The sequence below is a fragment of the Takifugu rubripes genome, chromosome 12 (genome assembly GCF_901000725.2).
Source record: "Takifugu rubripes chromosome 12, fTakRub1.2, whole genome shotgun sequence".
Taxonomy (NCBI): Eukaryota; Metazoa; Chordata; class Actinopteri; order Tetraodontiformes; family Tetraodontidae; genus Takifugu; species Takifugu rubripes.
In genome coordinates, this window is record NC_042296.1 from 11,710,127 (window position 1) to 11,737,984 (window position 27,858).

General features: G+C 42.3%; 2 protein-coding genes across 2 annotated transcripts; both read left to right on the forward strand.

Annotated features, from left to right (window-relative positions):
- The first annotated feature begins 528 nt into the window (after positions 1-528).
- On the forward strand, positions 529-3,834 carry LOC101064417 (zinc finger protein 271-like). The gene is made up of 7 exons (XM_003969369.3): positions 529-861; positions 1,318-1,438; positions 1,569-1,684; positions 1,886-2,006; positions 2,124-2,239; positions 2,366-2,509; positions 2,605-3,834. The coding sequence occupies exons 2-7, from the start codon at positions 1,339-1,341 to the stop codon at positions 3,292-3,294; spliced, it is 1,287 nt and encodes a 428-aa protein (XP_003969418.1). The 5' UTR covers positions 529-861; positions 1,318-1,338; the 3' UTR covers positions 3,295-3,834.
- Positions 3,835-4,471: 637 nt separating this feature from the next.
- On the forward strand, positions 4,472-27,837 carry kmt2ba (lysine (K)-specific methyltransferase 2Ba). The gene is made up of 36 exons (XM_011609456.2): positions 4,472-4,881; positions 6,847-8,281; positions 8,638-8,801; positions 9,301-9,390; positions 9,642-9,798; positions 13,111-13,381; positions 13,614-13,675; positions 13,756-13,986; positions 14,106-14,215; positions 17,069-17,173; positions 17,316-17,429; positions 17,797-17,943; positions 18,228-18,320; positions 18,530-18,647; positions 18,725-18,838; positions 19,093-19,280; positions 19,380-19,478; positions 19,566-19,676; positions 19,843-19,919; positions 20,084-20,250; positions 20,336-20,418; positions 20,627-20,761; positions 20,870-21,028; positions 21,129-21,246; positions 21,365-21,443; positions 21,612-21,772; positions 21,898-22,062; positions 22,153-24,418; positions 24,668-24,790; positions 24,882-24,994; positions 25,118-25,243; positions 25,346-25,598; positions 25,681-25,791; positions 25,928-26,011; positions 26,101-26,230; positions 26,319-27,837. The coding sequence occupies exons 1-36, from the start codon at positions 4,576-4,578 to the stop codon at positions 26,592-26,594; spliced, it is 8,541 nt and encodes a 2,846-aa protein (XP_011607758.2). The 5' UTR covers positions 4,472-4,575; the 3' UTR covers positions 26,595-27,837.
- Positions 27,838-27,858: the final 21 nt, after the last annotated feature.

The window sequence follows — 27,858 nt, forward strand, 5'->3', positions numbered from 1 at the left end:
CATGGTGAATGATTGTGTTTGTGGAGGTTGCGCAATTCCCGTCTGTCAGGGCCCCGAGTCCAGGGTGCTATGCTCGGTGCCTGGGTGCGTTTGGTGCAGGTAACCAGACGGGACTTCACTCCGGCGTCTGCTGCGCAATACACGGTTGTGTGTGTCGTTTGGACACAGGAGTATCGTCCCGGCGAAATGATCCAGTTCATCACAGGGGGCTGAAGCCAGAACCAGGTGCGACTGACACCTGGTGCGGCGCCTGCGGTGCACAGCTCCATCCTGACCTCTGTCCACAGAGCACTTTTAAACGCCTGCACGTAAACTCAAAGTCTTGTTTTGTTAATATCGGACAACTACCACTTCAGTCAACACAATGTTTTAAGTTCTGAGAAGCACCGTCAGATGGTTTCGAGGCAGCGCAGAATATGAGACAAGCTCAGTATTTCCTGTTATTGGTAAATGTTATTAAAGGCAACAAAAAAGCGACGTAAGTCTAGTTTTCTTTAGTTTAGTTTTCGATACCATATACGCTGTTTCGGTCAGTGACTGAAGGCGCTTCGGGTCTAATTGAGATCGCCGAACCGAAGCATTGTGCGGTTGTACCGCTAGATGGGGCCGCAGAATTACAGAAACGCACTGTAACGTAAGGGACAATATCGGCCTACGTGTGGATTTATTTATTCATTACTAAATAAGTGTAGTACGGATTATTTTTAACTTCCCGTGCTCATACCCGAATCAGACATTTATATAATGTCACCTATGGGTCCGTTAAGCCACTTGTGTATTCTCGCGAGATCTCCAACGGAGCATGTCATGGACCACGTGACGTTAGCTGAATAATCAGCAGCTTCCTTCCGATGGTTGACGGTAAGAAATGGACGCCTCCTTGAATTGTTTACAAAGATTTGCAAGTCTGAATTAATACATGTTTAATACATTGGTCGCTTTAAAGGACCCGTTGCTAAGTAAACTGGATTCAAGGCAACACGTCCAAATAAAGTATTTTTGCTTCAGCTCTGCAGGGTAGCTAATGACGATTCGCCCATTCTCTGTCACAACAGCAAACAGTTTTCTGTGCTGCCTTATTTTGTTACTGTGGGATAAAATTACCACTTGGTCATGCAGCCATGCTGCTAGTAATGCGTGCTATATCCCATTAACACATCTTTGTTGGAACTACCTCTCGTTCTTTTTCTATACTTAGGATAACCTAGCATGTGTCACTGCAGTCACCTCTCATTATTCAGCCCAACATGTTACCATTTTTCGTAGGTTTGTCACTGCGCATACGATAGCACTGTATTACAGCTCAATTTTCCTTAGAGCCTCAATGAAAGCATCAGCATGGACACTATGAAGATAGAGCAAGTCATTGTGGGAAACGATGTGAGCTCAGCCTCAGTGGAGATAAAATCAGAGCCTGTGGTCGTTCCTCTGCAGCCCAGTAAGTTGGAATCACTTGTATCTCATACATGTTATACAATCATTTGTCTGTTAAAGTAGAAACAGACAAGCATATTTCCCCTCCTTTGATGTGGTTACTAAACATCTAGAGCTTCTGTCATTGTGTGCAGGTCAGGATGAGAGTCTACAGTGTTTTCAGTGCTTGATCACCTTCTCTGACTCCAAAGTTAAGGAAAGACACATAAAGAAGTTTCATGAGGACCAATACAAACAACACTTAAAGCAGGTATAGAAAATAACAAAGCAATTGTTTTAAACCCAGTGGGGTATATTCAGTGATTGGGAACACCTCTTTTTGATGATATTTAGGCTACCTTAGCATGTGTCACTGCAGTCACCTTTCACTATTTAGCCTAATCCGTTAGCATTTGCCATGGATTTTCATTGCACTTACGACAGCACTATATTACAACTTAATTTGCCTTAGTGTCTCAATGAGAGCATCAGCATGGACACAGTGAAAATAGAACCGGTCACTGTTGGAAACGAGGTCAGTTCAACCTCAGTGGAGATAAAACCAGAGCCTGTGGTCATCCCTCTGCAGCCCAGTAAGTTATAATATGTTTTGTTTCCCATTCACCTTATATGATAAGTGGTCTGCTAAAGTAGAAAGAGACAAACAGAAATTTCCCTCCTTCTCTGTGGTAACTACACATTGTCTACAGGTCAGGATGAGAGTCTACAGTGTTTTCAGTGCTTGATCACCTTCTCCAACTCCAAAGTTAAAGAAAGACACATAAAGAAATTTCATGGGGACCAATACAAGCAACACCTGCAGCAGGTACACTAAATGATTGCTTAAAGAAACTGTAAATTCCAGTGCAAATTTCATTATATCTTAATAAGCTCTAAATAGTCTGTATGTCTTGTTTTCTAATTTTTTTAATATATGTTTTCTATTGTATAGAAGAATACACTGTTCACTTGCTACAGGTGTGACAAGTGTTTCTTCACTTCTGGGGAGCTCAGTCAGCATCAGGCAACCCACAGCAGGGAGGAGAAGCCATTTTGCTGTGGCTATTGCCGCAAAGAATTTTGTACTTTCAGTGAGGTAAGGCGACAAAAGACATCATCTTGTTATTTAGGCTTGGAAATTTTACAATTTTAGTTGCTTCTTAACTTTAATAAATGCTAAATGCCTTGCAGCTGAACAAACACAGGAGAGAAGAATGCACAGAGTGTATGGAACGACGGTGTCCTTGTAAGGACTGTGGTGCCTTGTTCCCTAATTCTGAGCGACTACTCAACCATCGTATTGCCATGCATCCAGAGTGCCTGGTAGTGGTCAGAGACATGAATGCCTACCAATGCTCCAAATGTAGTCAGTGTTTCCAGACAGAAGACGAGCTTGTGAACCACCAGGAAGAATCAGCTTGTAATGTTAACCATGATGTTAAACTTCAGGGCAAAAAACGTGGCCATAATTCCAAAAATGATGCTCATGTGGAGGTTGTTGCTGACAAGAAAATCAAAGAAGAAGCCGAGGATTGGAAAGCCTACAGTGACTCAACTGCAATAGAGGGATGTCCCTCTAGTGAGCACAAAATAGAACTGAAGATTCCATGTTCGGAAACTGGTTGTGATTTTGTGTTTCCATCCGTTGAAGCCCTGCGGGCCCACAAGAAAAAGATCCACGGGCGTGCTCACAAGACTCACGCATGCACAGAATGTGATCAGAGGTACACCCGACTGGAGCAGCTCAGTGCACATATGGCTAGCATTCACCAGTCAGGATACACCTGCAACACCTGTGGGAAGTGCTTTGCTCAAGAAAGCCTCCTAAAGACTCACCAAAAGACCCACAGGAAAAAAGAGGAAGTAGCTGAACAAAGATAATATATAAAGACTGTAATGTCATCAATTAATGGGTTTTTAAATATGGTATTCTCTGTAAATAGGTATGTTTAAATGTCAAGTAAAGGTATACAATGCCATAGAAGTGCAGAGGTTGTTTCTGCAATGGTTTTTACATTTTACTTTAAGTGCTCATTTGTAATCTTACACTTCTCGATTAGACTGTGCAGATCAGTACAGTCTAATTCAGAAGTGTAATCTTACACTTCTCAACTCACATCCTCTACTGATCTGCACAAAATTGATTCATGTCCACTTTAAGAACACGTCAAGGCCATTTCTATTGTCCTGTTGCTTTTGTTGCACTGTACATATTTTATATAAATGTTATCCCTATAGCTGAAGCTCTTGTAGAAATATGTGCTTTTTGTTATTTTTGGAGAACAATAATGGTGAAATTGAAAGAGTACTAAACACCAAATCTGAACTCCAATATGATGGAAGTCTTTTTAGAGACGATGTATTGGTTGTAGTGTAGTGTGTGATTTCATGATGTAGGGTCTTAGATTTATAAAAAAAAAATAAAATTCTAATCTTATGTTGGCTGTAATTTGTAAGGTGATTTGGTCTCCAAAAATAGGCAGAAGTGCAACTGGTTATGAGTTGAAAACTGTTACCATGTTGATACATTTGTGTGGTTATTAAGCGGAAGCTTGATTTTGAGATATTTTAATCATTATCAAGTAGTTGCCAGATGCATTTCATTATGTTAAATTAAGCAGCATTAAAACTAAAATGAACAGCAAAAATTTCAACTACCTTGTGTACATAAAGGACATTAAACAGTTTAATGCTGCAATAAGACTCATTGTTTCTTATAGGTTAAAAGTGTTTACTAATTCAGTTGGAAGAGGAATTGAATTCAGGAACATTCTGGTTCGTCTTGCGATCACCTTTTACATATATATCAATATTGTAATTGGCAAAAAAATTTACACTAGTGTTGGTTAAAATTGCTAATTTTGACAATATCCCATGGATATTTTTACTCCTAAATGATTCGGGCTGTTTTCTTTGACCGACTATTACTCTCATTAACATCATCCGTTGCTAATGTGTTGCTAATTGACGCGCGCGACAACCGCCCGTCTCCGCAGACTTCGCCCTGTCGACGTCATCCGACCTGCGCAGTCGAAGTTCGTTTCCCATGATGCACCAGTTCTTCTTTCTATCTCGCGCCTTCGCCACCGCGTAGTCCATCTTGCCTCGTAGAGCTGCTGTCACCTTCCTGTCTGTGCGCCGTCCCTGCTGTTGGAGTAAATAATGGCGGCATCGGGAGGTGCGGTATCATCTCCTGCTAATGTCGCAGGTTTGAACGCGCAAGGGGTCGCGAAGGCTCGTTTCCCCGGGCGACCGTGCACGGCCCGCGGGAGCAAGCTGCGGTCGGAGAAACGTACCAGAATCGGTAGGTCGGGATGGGACGACCCGGAGTTTGTTGCTGGAAGGCCGAGGCCCGTGAACATCGGCCTTGCGTTGAGCGAGGACCCGCTCCTGCTGCGCCTCCTTGGAATGACGGAAAAACACAGCCGACAGGGAGATGTGGGGTTCGACTCCAGCAACAGCGATGAGGTGATTAAAATTTACAAGTAGTACATTGGTAGCCACACATTATAAAGACGCCAAATGCGGTACTTAAAGTCGGTTCTTTTAAAATTTACGTTTTAAACACATCGCTAGTTTATTTGGCTAAAGCTAACGCTAGCTAGCGCTGAATTGTCTTGCAAACATTAAACCCTAAATGGACGTATTCAAATAATGTATGGTCTAGGATGGGTTTTTTAAGCTGAATTTCATTGTAGATGGAACGATTTGCACGGTTTGTACGGTTTTGATGTGCATTTTGCGTTGTAAGCGCTCCGGTTATTGTTACAGACACGGATCTCGGCATCAACCCAGCTGGGTTTGTTTGCATGAAAAGATGGTTCGGCGGAAACTTTGGCGGCATGATGACCATCTTAGATATCTTTGGTGGTATTATATGGTGGTTTTCTTCATTCCCACCGTTTGAGTGGATCTTCGCACCGAGGAGTTTCCACGTCGTCTTTTCGTAATTAAAAGGTTTATTTGGCGAACCGCTCTCACCACGTTGACGCTGTCAGCTGTTTGCTTCGCGTTTTAAATGTCCGAGTTTGGATGCAGCGGAAAATGGAACAATAAAAACGCTTCCGCGTCTTTAAATATTTCGACCATTTTTAAATGTTACGTTACTATATTGTTTATTAGCGGTCTTACTCTTTAGCGTGTTGTCAAATAGGTAATGGATAACTTGTAAAACGCATCGAAAAGTGCTCCCTTTGTTGGTTTTTTGTCCAAGTCTTTCTTTTAGTACCTATTCAGTAAAAAATCGATTCAATAACCTATATACTGCATGTTGCTCTGAGCTTATCTGATCAATGATATGTTAAATGCAACCTACTCTTACATACTTTTGGATTGCATGCTAAAATCTGCATGCTAATGCTAGTGACAGTTGAATACTGGTGTAATATATTTGACAGAAGACTTTTATTTTGGTGGTAATCAGCCCAGAAATGGCAGGAGTGAATAAGACAGGAAAGGCCCTACTGTGAGCTGATAACAGATGAGATCTATACATATTAATCCCCAGAGCAGGTGCACCGGTGCGTTCCATCATCCCTGTCCCACCGAGGCAGCCACTTGATTTTGCAGCTACAAAATCCCGCAGTTGTGCTGACACCTGGATGTCGAATCACATTTTCAGAAATACCAGATAGACGAGATGGCTTTGATAAGGGTGTGGATGCTCATACAATGCTTCACAATCTCCAGGATTACATGGACTGTTTGTGCATTAGCCGCCGCTGCCAGTCGCACACGGATCTCTTCACATTTACATTTAGAAGTAAACTCGTCAGCATTGACATATCATGTTTCCCTTTACTGCTCTGTATAGTGTTTTACAGATAGGCTTGCTGCATTAGGCGTTACATATGGTGTTACAGAAGTGTGGAGGGAGTTTTATACGTTATTCTATTACTGCTGGAATGTCATCAGTGATGATTTAGTGGCAATTAATCTGCAGGATCATTAGTTTGTACATGATGCATGTGAATAATTCATAGTGCATAAGTTGGGGTCTTCGGGCATATTTGCAGGAGGGTGTAACACAAGTACTTTTTGTTTTGCTGCTGTGGATTTTAAGCAGAGTACAATTATGGTCAAGAAATTTCAATATATTTCAATTAAAGTATTTGCTGCTTTGATTACTGCTTCGGTGACTCGTTAGAGAAAATTTCAAAGGTTATGTCTTTGAAAGACTGAAGTGAAATAATCAAAATTTTAATAATCAAATTGTAGTTTAGTACGGTATATAAATTACATTCCCGAAAATGGAGTGATCATAGTTGCGATTGTTCCATTTATGATTTTCAACTTCATAAATTATCAGTAATTTCTCTCAAATTATGGTATGTGCCTGTGGAAAATATGGTCCGATTTTAGGATCATCCACCAAGTTTAGGGTCTTTCCATATATTTTCACATGAACTTGACCCGATCTTTTCTCCCCCACAGGAGAAGGAGTTCACTGGTTTTGGGGCCAGAAGAGGTCGACCGCCGAAAGCATCACTCAGGCAAACAAAGACTCAGCAAGCTCCAGACCAAACTGAAGGAGCACGTATTGGGAAAGTTATATCTAAAACCACCAAGCAATCTCTTAAAGGGAAAATTATACCACGAGCGGCTAAAGACATCCCAGCAAAGGACAAGGAAATACCAAAAGGAGCGATCAAACTGCGTGGCAATCAAAAAACGCCCTCAGCAGACGATGAGCCAGAAGAAACTCTGGATATACTGAGAAGAACAAGATTGAGGAGCTTAAATGAGAAAGCGGGAACGTCAGAAGATTCTGGAAGTGTGCAAAGCCAGACATCAGTTAGTTTAACTGGGTACAGGAAGCGAGACAAGACGGAAGTCAGAGATGACAGGCAGCCCTCCAAAGGTCATACACAAGGACGACAAGGAACAAAAGATGTGGACGTAGACCCATCCCAGCCGCAAAGAGCTGTGAAACGCACAAGGGGCTTCCGATTTGGGAACACCAAATGCGCCTCTCAAGAAGTTGCTTTGACGTGCACGTCCATTCACAAGCAGCAAAGGAAGAGGCTGGCCAAGGGCATGGTTGCCTCTCCTGAAGCTGGGGCGGAAGCTGGTTCCCAGACTGGCGAGGAGGCAGCGATGCCTCTCGAGGGTAAATCTAAAGATTTCTCTGAAAAAAGACCATACAGGAGACATCGCAAATGTTTGTATGGAAACAAGCGAAAAGCGCTAAAAAAGGATTCCATCATCGCACTTCCCAAGTTGAGGCGTAATCGTAAAAAGCGGGTTTTTTACGCTTATGTCGTGGAGCCCGTTCAGGCCACGGTAAAATCCGAGGGAAGTGAGCAATCGCAGCAGAATCAGAGCATTATTCCCTCGGTGAGCGAGCCGGACCAGGAGAACTCCAACAACTCCACTCCTCTGAGTGCACGGTCTTCCCGTGTTATTAAAGTTCCAAAGAGGTTTTTGGATGAGGAAATTATACCCTTCCCAAAAGGTTCCCTGTCAACATGGCTTAAAAGCCAAACAAAGGAGGACGAAAAACCAAGTCCATCGCGCCATGAATCCACTTACGATGATGGCTGTCAAGCGTTAGATTCTATACACCTAATCGATAACCAGTCGAGAGGGAATATTTCTTCAAATTCCAGTCCCACCACCAGTCATCTGGAGATTTACAAGAACCTCAAGAAACTGACCTTAAAGGTGGCGGAGAAAAAGAAAGGGCAGCCATCCGGCGATGGGGACCACGTGCACGACTGCTCGCTCGCTCACGTAAAGAAAAGACGGAAATCAAAGATAACAATGGAGGAGATGGACACACCGGGCGTTGTCAGAAAGCTGTCTGTTGTGGTCAACAGTACGGTGGAGACGCCCTCGGATGCATTATTGGCAGAGAAGGATGTTAAAAGTAAGAGTTGTTTATTGTCCACTTGATTAGCTGAGTCGCAGCTTTTTTTTTAAAAAAAAAAACAACAAAGAAATGATTACATACTTGCCTTCAGAGACACGCGTAAATATATATTGTACATCGCTGTAAAAACAACAGCTTCTAGAGTTTAAATGTCCTTTATTTCTAACGATTAGGACAAAATTCTGTACATTGGTGGATTGTCTACTTTTAGGGAAAACGTCACTGTAAATTCAATCAAAATGTAGCTTCATCCCTGCTCATCTTGGCTAAATTGGTCGACTTGGCCATGTTGGGCATTGCATTGCTATCGTTGCGACATTATTAAGATGCCTTTTTGCTCCTTTCTGGTACAGAAGAAGCAGACAAATTGCCAGCTGAGAGCCGCGAAGAGGAGGTCAGTGCACTAAGCCATCGAATAGGTCTTAGTGGCGCCAACAAGACGATGCTGCATCTACTGAAGAAAGCCAAGGTTCAACTCATCAAGATTGATCAACAAAAGCAGCTGAAGTTGTCACAGGTAACAAAGCTAAACTCTTCTTCTGCTGATTCCTTTTTGAAAATTGCTTTTGGCAGACAAAATGATGTTTTTTACAGCGACAAATGTAAAAAAAAAAAAGCAAATGAACAGAAGGCACAGGGTAAGATTTACATGCATGGGCAGAGTTCTAACGCCCTGAACGACGATTGCTGCCCTGATCAGAAAGAAACATGGTGAACTGCCAAATAAAACAGTTTAATAGTAATGCTGGTATGACAGCATCTCACATTCATACTGTAGCCAACATATACCTGTTTAAGCCAGCAAACTATATTTCTCTCGCTGTTTAATCCTGTAACTGGGGACTCTGGTGCCCCGAATTGTTCAGTTGGTGAATAAAGTTTTTATCTCTATATAACTGCAGTTCTCTTTTCACCAGTAGAGGGCACTGTCCAGCTTTAACCTTGGGCCTTCTTAAACACCTGCATCTTTAGGACATAGAATTAGAACTTTAATAATGTTTTCTTGTTTTTTTTAGTTGGGTTTCAACAGAGAACCTCGAGTTCCAGTGACAAGAAGGAGGAGGAGAAGGAAAGTTGGTGTATCGTCCAAAGATGTTGATCTTCAGGTAATTTTAAAAAAACAAATCTTTTATAAAAGTTTATAAGGAGACCAGTCCTTATTTTATACAAATGTCCTTTTCTAGGTTACCTTATTTTTTCCTTGTTCAATACTCCTTATGTTGTCCTCTATTAGTTTTTCCTTCCGCTCATACATTTTGTGTCTTTGAGCACTGAGAGGCCAAAATAAGCTGCATTTTGATAATATTTAAATATGCCCAACTGTCAAGCAGCTGAAATCTTGTATGCCTGTGTATAGGAGCAGCCTCTGGGCGGTCCCAGAATCAAACACGTCTGTCGAGCAGCGGCGGTGGCTTTGGGTCAACCCCGTGCCATGGTGCCAGACGACATTCCCAGACTGAGTGCCCTACCACTTCATGAGAGAGAGGGCATCACCTTCTCCCCCGCAGCAGAAGGTAGTGTGTCCACACATGTCTTTGTAAAACCAGAATGCCAAAATCACCATTTGGTAACATTTTATGTGGGGGGAAAAACCACATCAGAGAGCCAGTAGCTGTACGTTTTACAGTCAAACTCCAAATTTCCACTGAACACATTTTTGGGGTTCCTGAGTTCCTCCATGGCTGCAACAGCAGCTTCACAGTGAGGGATTCGCTCGTCTCAGTCAGGATATGACACCAAGACTATTTTGGATGGTTAACACGTGTATATGTAGAAACAAAACTGTAAATACATAAATAATTGCTTGATATGCAACCCATGTTCTGCATCACATTTGGTGGAAATTTGGGGCAAGACAGGAAGTAAACTTTACTCCAAACAAGGATGGATAACTTGATGATCGGAGGAATGGATGGATGAATTTTTAAATTCCATACTCAAGTGGGAAGATGACATTTGCTCTTTGTGTTTCTTGGATTTGTGCCCCATACAATCAATACTGCATAAAGCCAGAAAAGGCATTCCTTGTATTGGACATAAAATAAGTAATGTGACTTGGGCAATTCATAAAATTCATATACTGAATCATTTTAAAAGGACATCAGGAGATTTGGGAAGATTGAATACGATGTCGTTTCTGTTGCTCAGTGTACTGTGAATATAAACTAAAGGAAATATCGTTGCAGCAGTGGGGCCGTGTACATTTCACTGTTGGATCTAAGAATACGAATACAGCTTTTACTTACTGTATTTGAGCAGACTGGGAATTCTGGAGAGGAAGCTTGTTGAGTTGCTACGTGTGCTGCATACTGTTATCGCTGATTAATTGCAGTTTAATTGTCAGTAAAGTTGTCTTTAAAACATAGTTCCAGTCAATATACTCTAGATTTTTGTGATGTCCTCATACAGGAGCTCTACGAAGTCGAGACCCTCTTTAATTTGTGACAAATGTCGTGTTTTTAATGAAAGAAAATTTCAGTAAAACAGGAAACACAAAACTTCACTCACACTTTAATCCTTTCAATGAAAATTAATTGTGGTGTTTAGAAAATTATGCAAATGTGAAAATAATTCCAGATCTGTCTGTTTTGAAGCCTGGTATTAGCTTGATCTTCTCACACTCTAGCCTCCTGTAGTCTCGTGTAGATTCTGTTTTATATTCTAGTATCTCTAAAATCTGTCCATTAGCTTCTACCTGACCGTAATATTTTTACTAATTTCTGGAAGAAAAAGCTGCTTTCCAAGTATTTATTAGCTGATCTACTTTTCCCAAACGACCCAGTTAAACTCTGCAACACAAATGAGAAAAAAAATAAATAAATCACTTTTATAAGCTTTTGACTAAATTAACACGCTGAGCAAAAAATGCTTTGTTCGCTCAATGTAATTGTAAATTTAGATATCTTCCAGCAAAAATATCTTTTGTCACACACAGATTAGCCACCGCTGTTGGAAAGCTTTACCCAACACTGGTCAAGTGAGCATCACTCAGTATGAGGTGAGGAAGTGCAATTTGACAAAATTAACATATTTAGTGTTGTCGGGGTAAAAAAAAAAAAAAGATTCTTTCACAACCTACATTGTTAAATCAGCACTGTGACATGTTTGCACCTGGTGTCCCATCCTGGGTGATTTGGTCACTAATTGAGAATTCAAATAAAAAATAATTTAAATGCAAAGCAAGTGATCCAATTCAGATGTGATCCAATTCAGATGTGATGTGTTTGTACATGTCAGGTTCATTAGCTGTGTGTTCATGCCTCTCGGCCTCAGTCAAGATCTGCCCACATAACTACTTTTAACAAAACCGCTTTCTGTTTGCAAACTGACCTGTTTTGGAATTGCACGGCTCTCTTGGGCACACGACAGAATTTGAAGAATTTGAAATCTTAAATCCTCGTTTTGCTGCCTTTTGTCCACACATTGACTTTGTCCTAAGAACTTCAACCCCAATTGTGTGGACAGTGAAAACTGGAATTTGAAAAGGTTTTTTTTTTTTTTATTTAATACAGGCTCCAATAGGCACAGCTGATATTCTTTTAATGTGTTACGGTTTTCTAGCTCAGTGGCTGTCCCAAATAGTTGGGTGTTCTCAGAGATGACTTCAGATATCTCCTTTTTCCCCATCTTATTTCCTGATTTCCCCACATGCACAAAGATAACCAGTGTGCACGCGTGCTGCTTTTCCTGTAGTTTGGACATGTGTCAGATCTGTTACAGTGCTGCTCATTGACACGACAAATGCACTGCAATTCTCTCACAAAGGTTTTGAGTGTCTTTGTGGGTGAGATTTCTGAATCGGGGATTAAAAAGTGTGATTGAAACCTTTGCTGACACCTCAAGACAAATGGTGCTTCTGAACACCACGTGACCCATAGTCATACATGCATTTTGTGTTCCTTTGAACTAGTGTAATTGTTCCGTTTAAGCTCTGGGGTCGAGGCTAAAATTGGCTGGTTTGGTGTATTTTCTAACTACCTGTTTATATTGGACCTTGGTGCTAAAAAAAATGGCACCAACCTTTAATGTTTGACTACAGTTTTTTTTTCTCCTATTTTGACATTCTGTATTAACACATTGAACATAAATGCACAAAAAACAAAATCTAAAAAAACGGAGTACAAATGCTAATTTTCAAAAAGTTAGTGTATTTAAATGAAGTGTGACTACAGATAGATTCTTAAATCTGGAGGGGTGTAGTTGCATCCAAGATTTAAGAGGGGGAAAATATTTTCATGGGAACATGTCAGATTATATAAAAATATTTTATTGCACAAAACATACAATTAAAATAGGAACTCTGTACTCTCTAAAAATATCCATTTTATGCACATTTGATGTGTCAAAAAGAAATGCTTTTATTTTAATCCCACTTTACAAGAAACATTTCAGTGCATTCTTGAATTTTTTTCCATTTTGAAACTTCTTCTACTTTCACTTCTACGTGTTAGTGAATCTACTTAAATTGTGATTGAATAACCCAGGATTAGAGCCAGGTGGAAACATCTGCAAGCTTTCTGTCTCTGAAGTTGATTTGGGTCAGCAATCATGCATTTCAATGCCTGGCTGCAGAAAGGAATGATTCTTTTTTCCTTTTTTCCTTTTTTCCTATTTTAAAATACAAAAATGGTCCGGCATCAGAATCTTATCAGCAGTATCTCAGATATGAGCATAAGTGGCTCCTTGTCCTTTAACCTGAGGCAGCACCTGTAGAGAAAAAGCAGCTGTGGTTGCTGACGTTAGCTACCGTTTTCTGCTTTTCATGTTGAACCAAGTGTGGTGTTTTTGGCACGTTTACCCATCCTCTTTGTCTGTTTTATCTTAAGATGTGGCAGATGATGACGATGACATCACTGATAAGGACAGGATTCAGTGGACTGTCTCTCAGGAACACATCCAGCAAAGAAGGAGGGGGAGGGGAAAGGGCCGCAGGTTGAAAACACGGAAGATTTTGAGTCGGTACAGACATGGAGGAGTTCGTTCCCGACGCTGCGGACTCTGTAAAGGCTGTTTAATCGAGGAAGACTGCTCCAAATGCATCAACTGCCTCGATAAGCCCAAGTTTGGGGGGCCGAACACCAAGCGTCAGTGTTGCGTGTAAGTTAAACTCGGGATTTCCAGAATACCCTATGAGACCTCTATACTTGGACTAATAACTTTGCTCCTGTTTTTCTTTTTTAACTTCTTTTTTTGCTAATTTCCCTAATGGACACCCCCTAAAGGGATCAATAAAGTACTCTGATTCTGATTCTGATAACAAATAACAGCTCCTGTAGCTTGAGTAAGCAGGGTACTTGTAAACCAACTCTTTCACTTCTTGTCTCTCCAGATACAGGAGGTGTGTGCGAATTGAAAAAGGGAAGATGGAAAGAGTTATAAAACCTTTTAAAGGTATTTCTCTTAATGGGCCCGGCCTCTGTCTGACAGTCAGATATGTGGTTTGCCAAATTAATCACGAGCCTGTTTCTCAGTCCAGGCGAGGGGCTTTGTGGAAGCGGTTTCAAGCAGCGACGAAGGGAACTGGAGTGTCGGTGGGGACGGCGAGGGTTCCGCATTAGTGTTGCCTGGAATCAGGAAAAAGTCGCTGAGAAACATCACCCCACGCTCCTACAGCAGCCTGCTCAAGTCTGAATCTGAGGAAGATGAGGAGGAGCAAGAGAATAAGGCCGATAAGCCAAAAGTAGCTCCTGCTGTCAAACCAAGTAAGTGGAAATGGAAAATGAAGCATGTTAATGCAAGAGTTGGCTCATAGAGCAATCCATTTCCTCTGTTTCAACTCTGTCTAATGTCTTGTCTATTTCGATCTGTTTATTTTCTGAAGATCTTCTGCATGAAGACGGTGCGTCACACCAAGAGAATCCTCCCTCTGAGGTGATTAAGCATCGCCGGCTCTTCTCCAGAGGAGTGGGGAACCGACCCAGAGGTTACAAGGTAAAAACAACAGATTTCCTCTCCAGTCTTCTGCATGCCACCTAATCTACCCTGGGTCAAAGTGGATCTATGGAATACGTGTTTTGGTCTTGATATTTTCAATTTAAGAAGTAAGTGGAGAGACTATTTGTATAGTAATTAAGTCAGTTACTATACAATGGAAGATTATGTTTAAGCCATACAGCCTTTTAAAGAAAGACCCTGAGCTTGACTACATGCACATATGCCTCACAAGTGTTGTTTTCCCATGTGGAAAAACACTCTGCAGTCTGTCAGATAACAGTGAGTAAAAGCAGAACCCCCCACAGCTTAGCACATTTGCTGCATATTTTAGCACTATTTCTAATAGGCTTACATTGGCGTCTATATATTCTATATAGTCCACAGCACACATCCTAGTTCATATTTGTTTAATCTCTAAATTTGCTTTTGGGGTTTTTTAACACTATCTGAATTACCACATTTAAATTGTAAGGATTTAGATTCTATAATGAATGCATCAGTTCTCCAGCGGCTATCGTACCCTGAGTAACTCATCACCCTGACGTAGCTCAAGGGCAGGGCACAGGCGGGAGCAGCCATAGGTGGATGGTTTGGAAAAACCTGGGGGCCCCACAGTGGCTTCCGTTATGAGACAAATAAAACGGGAACTATTAATAAGTAAAGTGTGGTCGGGGCTTCAACTGCTGGTGCAAGGCTTGGCTGACCTGGAATTTATCAGGCATATTTTAAAATTGACAAATTGAGTCAGATTAATCCACAGCTACCCTGGGATTAACCTGGTTAAATAACAGTCATTACCAGCCTTATTTCAGTTCCTGTTGATTTGTTCACATTAAATGGTTAGAAAACTTTGACTAAACACAGTCCTTTCCAAATATCACTATACCCAGGTTTAATCAGATTCTGTTTCAAAGAGTGAATAACATCTTTCAAATATCGCCCTGATAATCTTTTAGTCATGCCAGTTTAAGTTACTTTTTTTTTTTACTGTTTCTGCATGATTACTTACAATGTTCTTTAAGATGCATGAATATTTTCTTTTTGAAATTAACATTTCATTTAATATGGTTGTTTCTTTGTTTTGATTTTCAATATTGACAGAAAAACACAAATAATGTTGCCAGTCAGAATGTTTTAACACGTAGTTTGCCTTGTTTAAAATTCTTTTTTAATGATCACATTTAATCATGCTCACTTCCATATTCTGCACATATTGGGGCCAAATCAATAAGAGATTGTCAAAAATGTTCAAGGTAAAGTTACAATTAACTCTAATTATGAAATCATAATTCTTAGAAGAAAATGGGCATCGGTAACATCACTGGTACGGTTCAATCTAAGTTGTGCTTTTGCTCGCTCGGTCATTGTTCTGAGGTCTGTGTTCATAGAATTCTTTAATATTGTTCGCACCATTGCACTACTGTCTACCATTTATTAATTTATTGTCTCCCTTTGTGTTCCTGTTAGTTGGTAGTGTTTTTTGTGATCCAGTATATACAACATCAATCCTTTAAGCAACTTGTAGCTTTCTCAAAGTTTATTTCCATGATGGCTTTATTAAGGAGAAGAGCGCAGCAGAAAGTGCAACATGTGTGTGGATGGTGCACGTGGTGGGTGTGAAGGCATATGGTAGCTCGGGTACCTATCGGCACTCTGTTGTAACTTGCATTTTACTAAAAGAAGCTTCTGCATGAATGTAAGCCACCGCGCACATTTGAAAGTACAGCATATGCATGGACAGGTTAACGCACGGTATCGTGATGTGTCCAGGATTTTTTTAACATTACAAATAATAGATGTCATTAAAAACCTTTTAAATTGGAAGCCAGACAACATGAAGCATGAACTGTGCTGATGTGCCATTATAAGAAATTCCATTCTTATTGTAATGCGCATCAATGCTTTGGACTCCACGTGGCTCACATGCATCAGTGATAAATGCACAGTATAGTTTGACAATATAGTTTTTACTGTATATGTTTTTAATTATCTGTGTGGGATCTGGTCGTGTGCTCTCTTGCCTCTTAGTTCCTCGTGCTCTTAAGTTCACCTGTTTAAAATCCTCTGCTCTCTTTCTCTTTGAGTTCCTGGCTAGCATGACTTCACCTCACAAACTTTGCCTTTTCTGCCACTTTGGCTGCACAGTCGCCGCCTCTGCATGTCGCTAAAATCAGTGCAACTTTGTCTCCTGTCATTGCTGGTTGGCTTAGGCAGTCCCCTCCTCCACAGGAACACGAGAACACAGAGGAACTGGAGTCCAGAGAAATTTTACCCGAAACCAGCCCATCCAGGAGGCCGAAGCTGCTGCTGCAGCCTCAAATACACTTACACCGCCTGCCCCGTTTTATACTCCAGTCATGTCTGAGTTTGCCCCTGCAGTTGCACCAGTGTGTTGACCAGTGCATTGCAAAGTCCCATCCGTTTTTATCTCAGCTTATGGCACCACATTTTCCCAAATTGCCTGAGGCCAGAATCAATTTGTCTCATCGAGAAGCCAAAGCCCATTCCTCATTGAAATTCCCAGTGTTACAGTTACACAGTTTGCCCTTGTCTCTGGTGAGGTCAGCCCTCCATGAGCGAGTCTATGCTCCTTCCATGCTGCCAGACATTTCTTCAAACGCATGTTTTCAGCGACCAACTGAGACTGAATCGCAGAAAGGAAATGAAAAAATGACCAATGAAACTGTGCAAGAGTGCCATCAGAGTGTTGATGGAACCCATGCAGAATTGAAGAACAATTTAACAGAACAGGAGGAGAAACGCTGGAACCATCCTGAAGAGGAGGATTCTATGAAAGGGACAGTGCTGAAAAACTGTCCAACTGATTCTCACTGTCTCCTTCCTTCTCAGAATCCTGCAGAGTGTCCTACAGTGAACACCCTGTCTGGGTTCACTTGTGGAGTTCCTCAAAAGGGCCTGTTGCAGAACAAACACAAGATCCGTGTGGACTTCAAGGTGTGTTTTTCTGAGTGTGTCTGACTTTCTCAGGCTTTTTTTTCTTCTTTTTTTACCAAGTGAGTTTGGTTAAAGAGGAGGTTCTTGTATTGTCAATGCCAGCAATGAAACATTTCATCCATTCCTTCTTTGTGTCCACTAGGAGGACTGTGCTGTGCAGAACGTGTGGCTGATGGGTGGCCTCAGTGTCCTTACGTCCGTCTCTACCACTCCACAGCCTGTCTGTCTGCTCTGTGCGAGTAAAGGCCGGCATGAGGTAATGATGCCTGAGCGGTATTGCTTGATGAGGGCTGGGGGAGGACTTCATTTTGACAAATGTTGATTCATTTTGTGGTAATAACTTCTTCGAAAGATTTGAATACTTTGCATTTTGAAGACATCGTTTTACATTTGGCAGATTGGAACACAATGTCCTACTCTTTTCCTTAGTTATCAGCACCCGTCTATTATTGTCAGGTGCTATTCCATTGCAATCCGACCGCAAAGAGACTTTGTGGTTGGATTGGAAAGGCAGCCTTCTACACAACAGTAGTACCTTAGATTGCAAAGTTTAGGTGTCTTCCAAATTATTTACATCATTACAACATTGTAAAACTTAAGCATTCTTTTGTCTCGTATTATAGATGATATTCTGCCAGATCTGCTGTGAGCCTTTCCACAGCTTCTGCCTCTCACCAGAGGAGCGTCCTTTAAAGGACAACAAGGAGAACTGGTGCTGCAGGCGTTGCAAATTTTGTCATGTGTGCGGCCGACGAAGCAAAAACACAAAGGTATGTTTCTCCTGTTGATGAGTGACCCGCTCATTTAACCCACTTCTATTGTATATTACGTTAGTAAGCATAGTTTATTATGACCACTGCACTCATTGTTCCTGTGTATCATTCATAAGCCCTCTGAATAAATGCTTTCAGAAAGTTCAGCTGATTTTCACAGCTGAAGGTTTTTACATCTGCTTTTGTCTAGCAAGTCGAGGTTGCATTATAATTTCGATGGCTTCTGTATTTCCAGAATCATATTTCACACTTTGTAACTTTGCTCGTTGTAACTTCTCCAGCCCGTGTTGCAGTGCAGACGATGCCAAACCTCCTACCACCCTGCCTGCTTAGGACCAACATATCCTAAACCTATGAACTGCAAAATCCCTTGGGTAAATACCTTTGATATGTTTTAAGGAATAAGGGCATTTGTTTTCACTAACATCTTCAAATTTGTGTTCTCTTTGGATATCTATGATAAAAATGCTCAAGTTTCATCAGTTAAAATCATTTAGCTTTGTTCATGTGCTTGGTTTTTAATCTACCCTCTTTTATAGCTTACTATAAATGTTGTTTGGGGTTATTTTTGCACTATTTGTAGGTGTGCATGACATGCATCCGGTGTAAAAGCTGTGGAGTGACTCCTGGAAAGAGCTGGGACTTGGCCTGGAACCATGACGAAGACCTGTGTCCTGACTGCACCCTTCTTCACAATAAAGGTGGGATTTGTAAATATGAAATCATGTGTTGTGTCCAGGTGTTGTTGACAGTATTGTATGATTTTATTTTACCTCAGGCAACTTCTGTACCATCTGCCACAAGTGCTATGATGACAACATGCAACACACAGAGATGATTCAGTGTTCAGCCTGCAACCACTGGATTCATTACTCATGTGAAGGAATTTCTGGTCAGTATGTTTTTTTTTGAATACATATTTGTAGATGTCATTTCAAATTGAGTTTGTTTGCAGTCAAATACTACATTTAAGGTGGAATATATATATTTCTAAAATGAGCTGCACTTTGACAAGAAGGTAGAGACTGTAGGAGTCTTACAGACACATGTATGGGAGTAAATTTAATTTTGAATCTGAGAGAGGCAATATGTAGTGCGTAACATTCTCTCAATCATAATGTGTTTCTAATATGTTTGTCATTACAGATGAATTGTACGGGTTGGTTTCAAACCAAAGAGAAGATTCTTTCACCTGTCAGCCCTGCAGGGATAACCAAAATGAGCACAGCGGTTTAAAGGAGGAGCTGCAGAGCAAGCTGACATCTGGTTTGGAGGAGGTGCTCGCAGACCTACTGTCTGACACCTCCACACAACACCTTCTTATCTGTAAAACGGTAAGATATATATAATATACGGTATATAATATGCGTGGAATTTGAGCCTTTATTTCCTTTTTGCTGTTGCCAATTCGCCTTGTATCGTTTCTGTTTCAGTGTCAGAGCACGAGCGACATGCACTACAGGGAACAGCAACCAGTCTGTGACCTCCAAGCCATAGAGAAGGAGTTTAAAGCTGGCAAATACAATTCAATTGTAAGTAACATAACAAGATCGAAAGATACAATTCATTGAGTATATAAGGAGTATTCATTTTCCTATTCTGTTTTCTGCTTCTCTCAGAAAGCCTTTCATGCAGATGTGACTTCTGTGATGCAAAAGTCACTGAAGGAGGAGCAATTTGTGCCTGAGGATCAGAGACTGACAAATCAGGCAAGGATACAATATGCAAAGGTACGTATCCTCACGTTCTTAAATATCTGTTTACTTTTGTATTAGTATGTTAGCGATTTCTGCTGATATATATTTTTCATGTTTTATTGATTCGAATTTAAAATTTACAATTAAAACAGAGATGGATCAATTTTTACTTAAACATGTTTCTGTTTTTCCCCAATAGCTCATTGAGCGGGTTTTCACTTGGTCTCCTTCACACCACCTAAAGAAATGGAGCTCCTTTTCAGAGGAATTTCCAAGGTGAATTGAAGAGTGTTTTTTTTTTTTTGTTGTTCAACATATTCAATTCTTGCATAATGGGGTCATTTAAGTGCATATCAAGCAGCTTTAGTCACATGTGTCTGGAAAATGGTTATAGTTGCTTGTCTTTTCTTCTCTATTCCAACGCCATCTTCACTCTGTAGTGGTATGCTACCCGAGGCAGTCCTACCACCCTCTAAAGAACACAGCTATGCACAGTGGCTGGAAAGGACCTACCAGCCCAGGGAGTCCAGGATCACACAGATGGGGGACACTGACGGTTATCAGTTGTTATCCCCAGTCAAGCCACAACATATTGCTATATCACAAAGTATGTAAACTGATTTAATTTAAAGTGGTGTATTAGAGATGCTGCATGGACATTAATATTGTTGTTTGTGTTTTTCCCCTAAAAGGTGTGAATGCGCTGGAAACTTTCAAGACAGAAGATTTGAGGCAGTGCACTCTATGCCAGCACTATGGTGATTCCGTTCCCAGCGTGAGTTTTAGTCGTCTTACTTTTCAAAGACCACCTAATTTAAATTGTGTATGTGATGATAAAACTACACATTACATTTTTGTTATTAGAAAAGGGCAGCGTACTTGTCTATCTGAACGCCCCCATTGCACATTTGGCTCAAGTGTCAACCTAAAGCATCTTAACATGAGCTTGTGTTGTAACATGGTTTATTTATTCTATTCTATAGGAGGCAGGACGGTTGTTATACATGGGACAGAATGAGTGGGCCCACGTGAACTGCTCCTTATGGTCTGCAGAAGTGTACGAGGAAAACGGCGCTCTTCTGCAAGTACACAGCGCTGTCTCAAGAGGGCGCCATCTAGTAAGCTTGCGTGGACATTATTCAGCTGTGATCAACTGTCTAGTAAATGGATCACTGCTATTGCAGTAAGGTCAAAGTAAGTAATGTGTTCCGTACCTCAATCTCCAGCGGTGTGATCACTGTGGACAGTCTGGAGCCACTGTGGGTTGCTGTCTTGCAACCTGCCAGAGCAACTTCCACTTCATGTGTGCACGTGTCCAAAACTGCGTGTTTCAGCAAGACAGAAAGGTGTACTGTCACAAACACAGGGATCTCGTCAGTGACAAGGTATGAAAACAGTTGCAGTTTCTTATTAAATATTTCATTCAAATTCATCTTTACTTTGAATCAGTATCTCAGAATTCTGGATGAATCTGTTTCCCTCCAGAAAGTAATTGGGAAGGGTTTTGAAGTCTCTCGACGGGTTTATGTGGACTTCGAGGGGATCAATCTCAGGAGAAAGTTCTTGACAGGCCTTGAACCAGAAGCCATTAACATGACTATAGGTAATGATCTGATTATTGCTTTGAACCACATCTTTACACTGTTGAAAAGATTTAGTCACAAATCACTGGATTTCGCATCTCATCATTTTTTTATTTTTTTCCTATCACCAATCTTCAGGTTCTCTGCAAATTCAGAAACTCGGCGTGTTGACAGAGTTGTCATCAAACGGGAGAATGCTCTATCCTGTTGGCTATCAGTAAGTGCCCTTCCCAAGTAATTGCTATTTTGAGTAGAAGAGACTTGTGTGTATGTGTTCCCCAATTAAACATAAATGAAATTATTCTGACGACCCCAAATCTTTTAATATCTCGTAAATCTGTGTTTCATGCACTTGTAACATGTTCTATTTTGGTTCCTTCGTCAGATGTTCTCGATTATACTGGAGCACTGTGGACCCTCGTAGGCTCTGTCGGTACACTTGTAAGGTGACAGAAGTGAGCACGCCACTTCCTGGTGAGGAACAAGACCCACAGTGGGACCAAGAGGAGAATTACACCACAGTACACAGCCCCAGTCATCCAAGAGGTTAGCAGGAACTTGGGAACTCTGCAAAGATGGCTTAACCACTTCATTACTTATCAAATAATTTTAACAAAAGATGCTGCATATTAACTTTTTAATGGTGTATATTTTACCCATGTTCTTTCCAGACATGGAGTCTCCAGATTGTTTTAGCTCTTCTTCGAGCCCAATTAAATCCAATACATCATCACCGTTCTCTAAACATCACAATACACCTCCTGAATCCAAAAGCCCTGGTTACACACAGACAAGGAAACCAGCGGTAGTATCATCTCGGCCCCTTCCATCTCCAGGTAGAGTACAGAATTACATTTCTCTATTTCTGTTGTTATCGTTATTTAATGCTGCAAATGTCTTATTTTCCCTTTTTTGGATAATTGAAGGCAACATTCCTCCCAAATCACATCACATCCTGACCCTGAGGGACCTGGAAGACACCCGTCGGCCACGCCGACTCTCCTCAAGAAGCCGTTGCAGTTCTTCACCTACAGAGAACGATCCATCTGTACCAGCGAACCTCCGCTCAGGTGGCACGGGTCACACCAGAACCTCTCTCTTCAGTTCTCCTCCAAGATCGTCAACTTCGCCTCTTCTATCACACCAAAACCCAACCTCCCCGGTCTGGGGTTCCCCACCTCAATCTAGCTCCAGTATCTCTGCCAGTTTGTCACCTCCGCAAGGAGTCATCACCCACTTATACAGAGGGAGGCAAAACTTTAAAATCACCACTCCGGTTTCGGCAGAGGTTCCGCAAGATTTCCTGGCATCATCTGAGGCGGAAGATGCTGCAGTGGCCACAACTAATGGGATTTCCCTCGCCCCTGAGAACCTGGAAGAAGACGTATCCCACCTGATGGCCCAGGAGCTTCCTTACACTGTATTCGACGCCGACGCGGAGGTCGCGATGGCCTCCATGCTGAACGCAAAGATTGAGTTCGATGAGACGTTGCTCGCCGAGAATGTGGCGCTCAATTGTGGAGCGCAGGGCAAAAAAGGGGAGGTTGAAGATGTGTTGCAAGATGCAGAGGTCCAGATGGAAAAGGGCAAGGGGGATTCTGAAGATGAAGACTCCAGCCATTACTTGAAGTTTTCACGTACTGTTGTGTGCGACGCAGGGAGTTGCTCAGCCGACCCAGGTCACGTCCCGTCGCCACCAAACTCCATTTCACAGTTGGATGGAGCAGACGGTGGGTCAGACAGTGATGAAGCTGATGAATGTCAGAACCTGGATGGAGGAATTAAGATTCATAACAACCATGACACACCTATTAAACCGTTAATGGTTGCTCTAACGAGACTGGAGTCGGACTGCTCAACAGCTGAGCAGACCGCTGAGCAAGCGTTTGACCATTGTCCACCAGATGTTTTTCATGTTGGTTATGGAGAAAGCGACATGCAGCTTCAGGAAGAAGAAGTCCAGATGAGCTGCGACATCCCAACACCTCAAGATGAGGGGGCTTCAGTTGCTGCCACAGAACAGTTTGCTGGCGTTCTAGACTACCAAAGTAAAAATCCAGTCGAAGACATGGAGGAAAATAGTTCCTCAACTGACTCATTTGAGGCATTTAAAGATGATTTGAACGATCCTGATTACGCCCCAGAGCACACAACCAAGCCATCTCCCAAGGTGCCAACAAAAACTATCATTGTAAACCGGAAAAGCCCCTCCAACTTTAAACAGTTGCCACCTAGGGTGTGTCTTCCACAACAGAGCATTCTTAAATCCAAGTTGCCGCCTCAGTCAGCACAGATTATAAGCGGTGCCTCGAACTTGCCCGTCGCTGCCAATTTTGCTTCAGTCCCACGCACAGTAAGCTCCCCTATTGTTCTCAATGGGATAAACGCGTTGCCTATTCAGCCGGGCGCCACACGCGGCAAAGCCATTGCCATTCGGTTACGCAACCCTCAGCCAGGAATTAAGCCGCAATTAGTGATTCCGAATCAAGCTGCAGCCACAGCTCCCAGTCCTCAGGTTCTGCTGGTCAACCGTCAAGGTCAGATCCTGATCAAGGATCCTAGGACCAACACCTACCAGTCGCTTAGTGCAAATTCACCGACATATAATAAAATAAGCCATATTGCCAGGATTCTCCACAGCAATAATACCTTTCAGCGCCCAGTTCCTCGGTTCATCATAAAACCAAACTCTCATGTAAACAACGCAGGTGTACCACCTGTCGGTGGCGGCGCAGCGTCCAAGCAGAAGGTCATTGTCAGGGTGGTGCCCGTGAAAAGTCCTGGTACCAGTGCAATAACAGCAACTCCCATCAGCCCTCCGAGTGTTCCCGAAGCATCTCTTTCCGAGGCAGAAAAACAAACGACCAATACTATTGGTGACCAAGCTCTTACTCCCCAACAAGACACGCAAAAGACGGAACCGATCATCCTCAGAAGGTCAAAGGCCAGATGCAGAAGACTGTCAAAGTTCCTGGTGAAGGAAGACTCGGATGAGCCAAAAGCTGCACTTCCAGGGGCCCCCACTGGTTTAGCCAGTGGCCTAGCCTACGGCACGCAGCCGTTGCCTACTTCCTCACAGCGACAAGTGAAAGTAAAGAGGGTGTCTTCTGTGGCTGACAGAGCCCCCCGGAAGAAATCCAAGCTGGACGGCATCAAGGATCAAGATGAGCTGGATGAACTTGCTGATCTCAGGTCTCTAAGAGTTCAGTTGTTTTTTTTTATTGTTGATTTTGTAAAGGCTGAGATGAAAGAGTGGGGGGGGGGGGGCGGCAGTAAACTATCCTTAGGACTGTTGGTAGACATTCTCCTGTTTGATTAAATGTTTAATAAAAACCCACCTGCGTTATGTTGGGTTTGCTGTGTCACAGAAGATTCAGATGGCACCAAAAAATGCTGGGTACATCTCAATGGACTCAACCGACTTTAAACTGTCTCTTATAGGCCAGCTGGGGTGAGAATGAAAGCTCCCACTTCTAAAGAGGTTTTTGACCTGGGCCAGGAAAATACGCCTGACAGGCCGGAACAGTTGAGGATCACTGCCCCGCCGCTTTATACACCTCGCAGGTTCGTTTGACTTGAATGATTCGGTTGTTTTTGACCGGCTCATTTAAAACTGGTACCTGATTCATGTCCGTGTTGGTTCATTCCTGCTCAGGCATCCTATTGAGAACCCTACTCCCTCTCAGAGTAACGGCAGTGGACAGGGTAAAACACATGTATGGATCAGTTCTCGCCATGGCGACCTGTCTGAATGGGGCCCTTATTCAGGTTTGTAGCAAAGCGTCAACGATAAAATATTTTGTGACCAATTCTCACTCGCATCCAATGATGTACGACAGTTTTTAGTCCTTTCCATGAGCTGCTTCATATTATTTTTAACGTCACTCACAGGGTTTAGCTCTGAAGAAGATGCTTTTGGACCCAAACACAGGAAACGGACATATATGAACCAACCCCACCTGCGCTTTGAAATCACCAGTGACGATGGTTTCACTGTCAAAGCCAGCAGCATAGAGGGTAAGTCCAGTTTATAATAAAGCTTTGGATATGCAGAGAAAGAAAGATAAAAGCTTCAACGTGTGCGGTTTTAACGAGCTCCTAACCCCTCTCACGCTGCAGTCGCCTGGCGGGCAGTGATCGACGGTGTCCTTGAAGCCCGTGCGGACTTCCACCTGAAGCAGCTTCCTCTGGGAGGCACGAGCGGTCCTCGAATGCTCGGCGTGGTCCACGACGCCGTTATCTTCCTGCTGGAGCAGCTGCAGGGTGCAGCAAACTGCAAACACCACCGTTTCCGGTTCCACCGCTGCGAAGACACCGAGGAGGAGCTTCCAATCAACCCAAGCGGCTGCGCTCGCTCTGAAGTCTACTCGCGGTACAGAAAGGCTTTATTGGTCGAAAAGTAGTGAGCTCGTTTGGTTTCAGATGCTTACCGGTCTTTCTCCTTGCTTGAATAGGAAAGCAACCTTTGATATGTTCAACTTCCTGGCCTCGCAGCACAGGGAGCTCCCAGATATTACAGGGCCCTTTGAAGAAGAGGACGATGATTTCCCTCTGAAATCTTCCAGGCAAGACAGAAAATCTGCCATTTTGACTCAATTTCAGCCTCACCGAAGAGGAACTTATTAGGTTTTTTTAAAAACAAATTATTTGGCATATATCACATCCATGCTCATCCTACATTTCTGTGCTTGGCTGGAACAGACGTGCCACCAGCAGTGAGCTCCCCATGGCGATGAGATTCAGACACCTGGAAAAGATCTCTAAAGAGGCAGTAGGAGTTTACAGGTACCAACCTGCCATACTCCTCTGTAAATGTCCAAATTAATGTGTGTTCTCAACTCCCTCCAATTTAAAAACGTTTTTCCCTTTTTTAGATCTGAAATTCATGGTCGTGGACTCTTCTGCAAAAGGAACATTGAGGCCGGGGAGATGGTGATCGAGTACGCCGGCACGGTCATCCGCGCTGTCCTGACTGATAAGAGGCAAAAATATTATGATGGCAAAGTCAGTAATCCTAAAGTCTGTTCTGAAAAGCCTGTTGTGAAGGGAGGCTTTAATGGTAACGGAAGCTGTTTGTCGCCGTTTCCTCCAGGGGATCGGTTGCTACATGTTCCGCATCGATGACTTTGACGTGGTGGACGCAACGATGCAAGGCAACGCCGCTCGCTTCATCAACCACTCCTGTGAGCCAAACTGCTACTCGCGGGTCATCAATGTGGACGGCCGCAAGCACATCGTCATCTTTGCCTTGCGGAAGATCTACCGCGGAGAGGAGCTGACGTACGACTACAAGTTCCCCATCGAGGACGACGAGAGCAAGTTGCACTGCAACTGTGGGACGAGACGCTGCCGAGGGTCCCTGAATTAGTAGTAGCACACACGCCATCTACTACCACGAGCTTCTAGTTTAGCGCTGTAGATGGGACCATTAAGCCAGTTGTTGCGATGTAGTCTTAAGTGGACGGCAGGTATGGTGCACAGCTCTGATCTGCTCAAAGTCCTTCCATCATCGAACGCTTAATTTATTGGGGGATGGAGGTGTTTATTTCTGCAAATATGCTGCTGTTCTGAGTCACCGAAGCTAGAACGGCGTTATGAAAGAGCCATGCCAACTAATGAAGCTAATGGGAAACGGCACTGGTTTCCATTAATCCCCCAGTGTGTTACGTTGGTCCCTTTTGAAACCGCGATCGAGCACCACCGGAAGGCAGTTATCAGGGAATCGAATATTTTTATTATGCTGAGAATAGAATGTAAATACAAGATCAATATGCATGATCAGAATTAATTTAGCACCTTATTCGTACACTTCTTTTCTCCCTTCTGACCAGGCTAAATTAATGTCATTCGAGGCACTTTTGTCGCATTAGTGCAGCTACATTTTAATTTGTGTCTGGATAAAATCTGCCCATTCAGACGCGGACAACATGTACCCATGAAATGTTTTTAATATCTTCGTCCAAAGCAGTTTCTGATTTTACCTGTGGCTGCAGAGATGCTCGGAAGCTTTTATCCCACTGTTACGCAACCACTTTGATAAGGACGTTTGCTGGGTTTAATTCAAATATGATCCTTCTCTGCTTACTTCCTGAGACATCATTGTGTTTTTGATTAATAAATGTGCAACATTCATCCAACGGAAATAAATATTTGATGCTTTTAACAGTTTTGTACATATTAGAATGGAAGCTCCTGCTAAATAAGCGCCCTCATTTGATCCCTTTTCCTTTTATATTTGCTTCTTTCTCTTTCTCTTTTCTCTCAGGTTTACTACCTCGGTGTTAAAAGGCAGGAGTTAAGTTAATTACACATTTGTTAAAAACTGCTTAGTACCTTCATTGTTGTTTCTTTAGTATAATTATACCTTTAGTAAGAAGGAGACGGATCAGTCCAATTAACTCCGCTGAAGGACGTTTGAGGTTGGAGGGTGAACGTTGTTACTTTGTTTTCCTTTGTGATTGATAACTGAATGACACAAAAAGCTTTGTTACTTTTATCGGCTCACGTCATTGCCTGTACATAGTTGTATAAAGAATTTCTAAACTTGTTGAATATTTTTTTACATGCCTTGTTTTATAATTTATGTTCAATAAAAACAAGTTGTTTCAGCTTGGGCTTTTTGTTGTTTCCGT

Coding starts and splice junctions, on each gene's coding strand:
- LOC101064417 (XM_003969369.3), top strand. CDS start 1,339: ATGGACACTATGAAGATAGAGCAAGTCATTGTGGGAAACGATGTGAGC. Junction 1,685..1,885: donor ACAAACAACACTTAAAGCAG/GTATAGAAAATA, acceptor AATTTGCCTTAG/TGTCTCAATGAGAGCATCAG. Junction 2,510..2,604: donor AATTTTGTACTTTCAGTGAG/GTAAGGCGACAA, acceptor AATGCCTTGCAG/CTGAACAAACACAGGAGAGA.
- kmt2ba (XM_011609456.2), top strand. CDS start 4,576: ATGGCGGCATCGGGAGGTGCGGTATCATCTCCTGCTAATGTCGCAGGT. Junction 13,987..14,105: donor AGCTCCTGCTGTCAAACCAA/GTAAGTGGAAAT, acceptor TATTTTCTGAAG/ATCTTCTGCATGAAGACGGT. Junction 21,029..21,128: donor GGGATCTCGTCAGTGACAAG/GTATGAAAACAG, acceptor GTTTCCCTCCAG/AAAGTAATTGGGAAGGGTTT.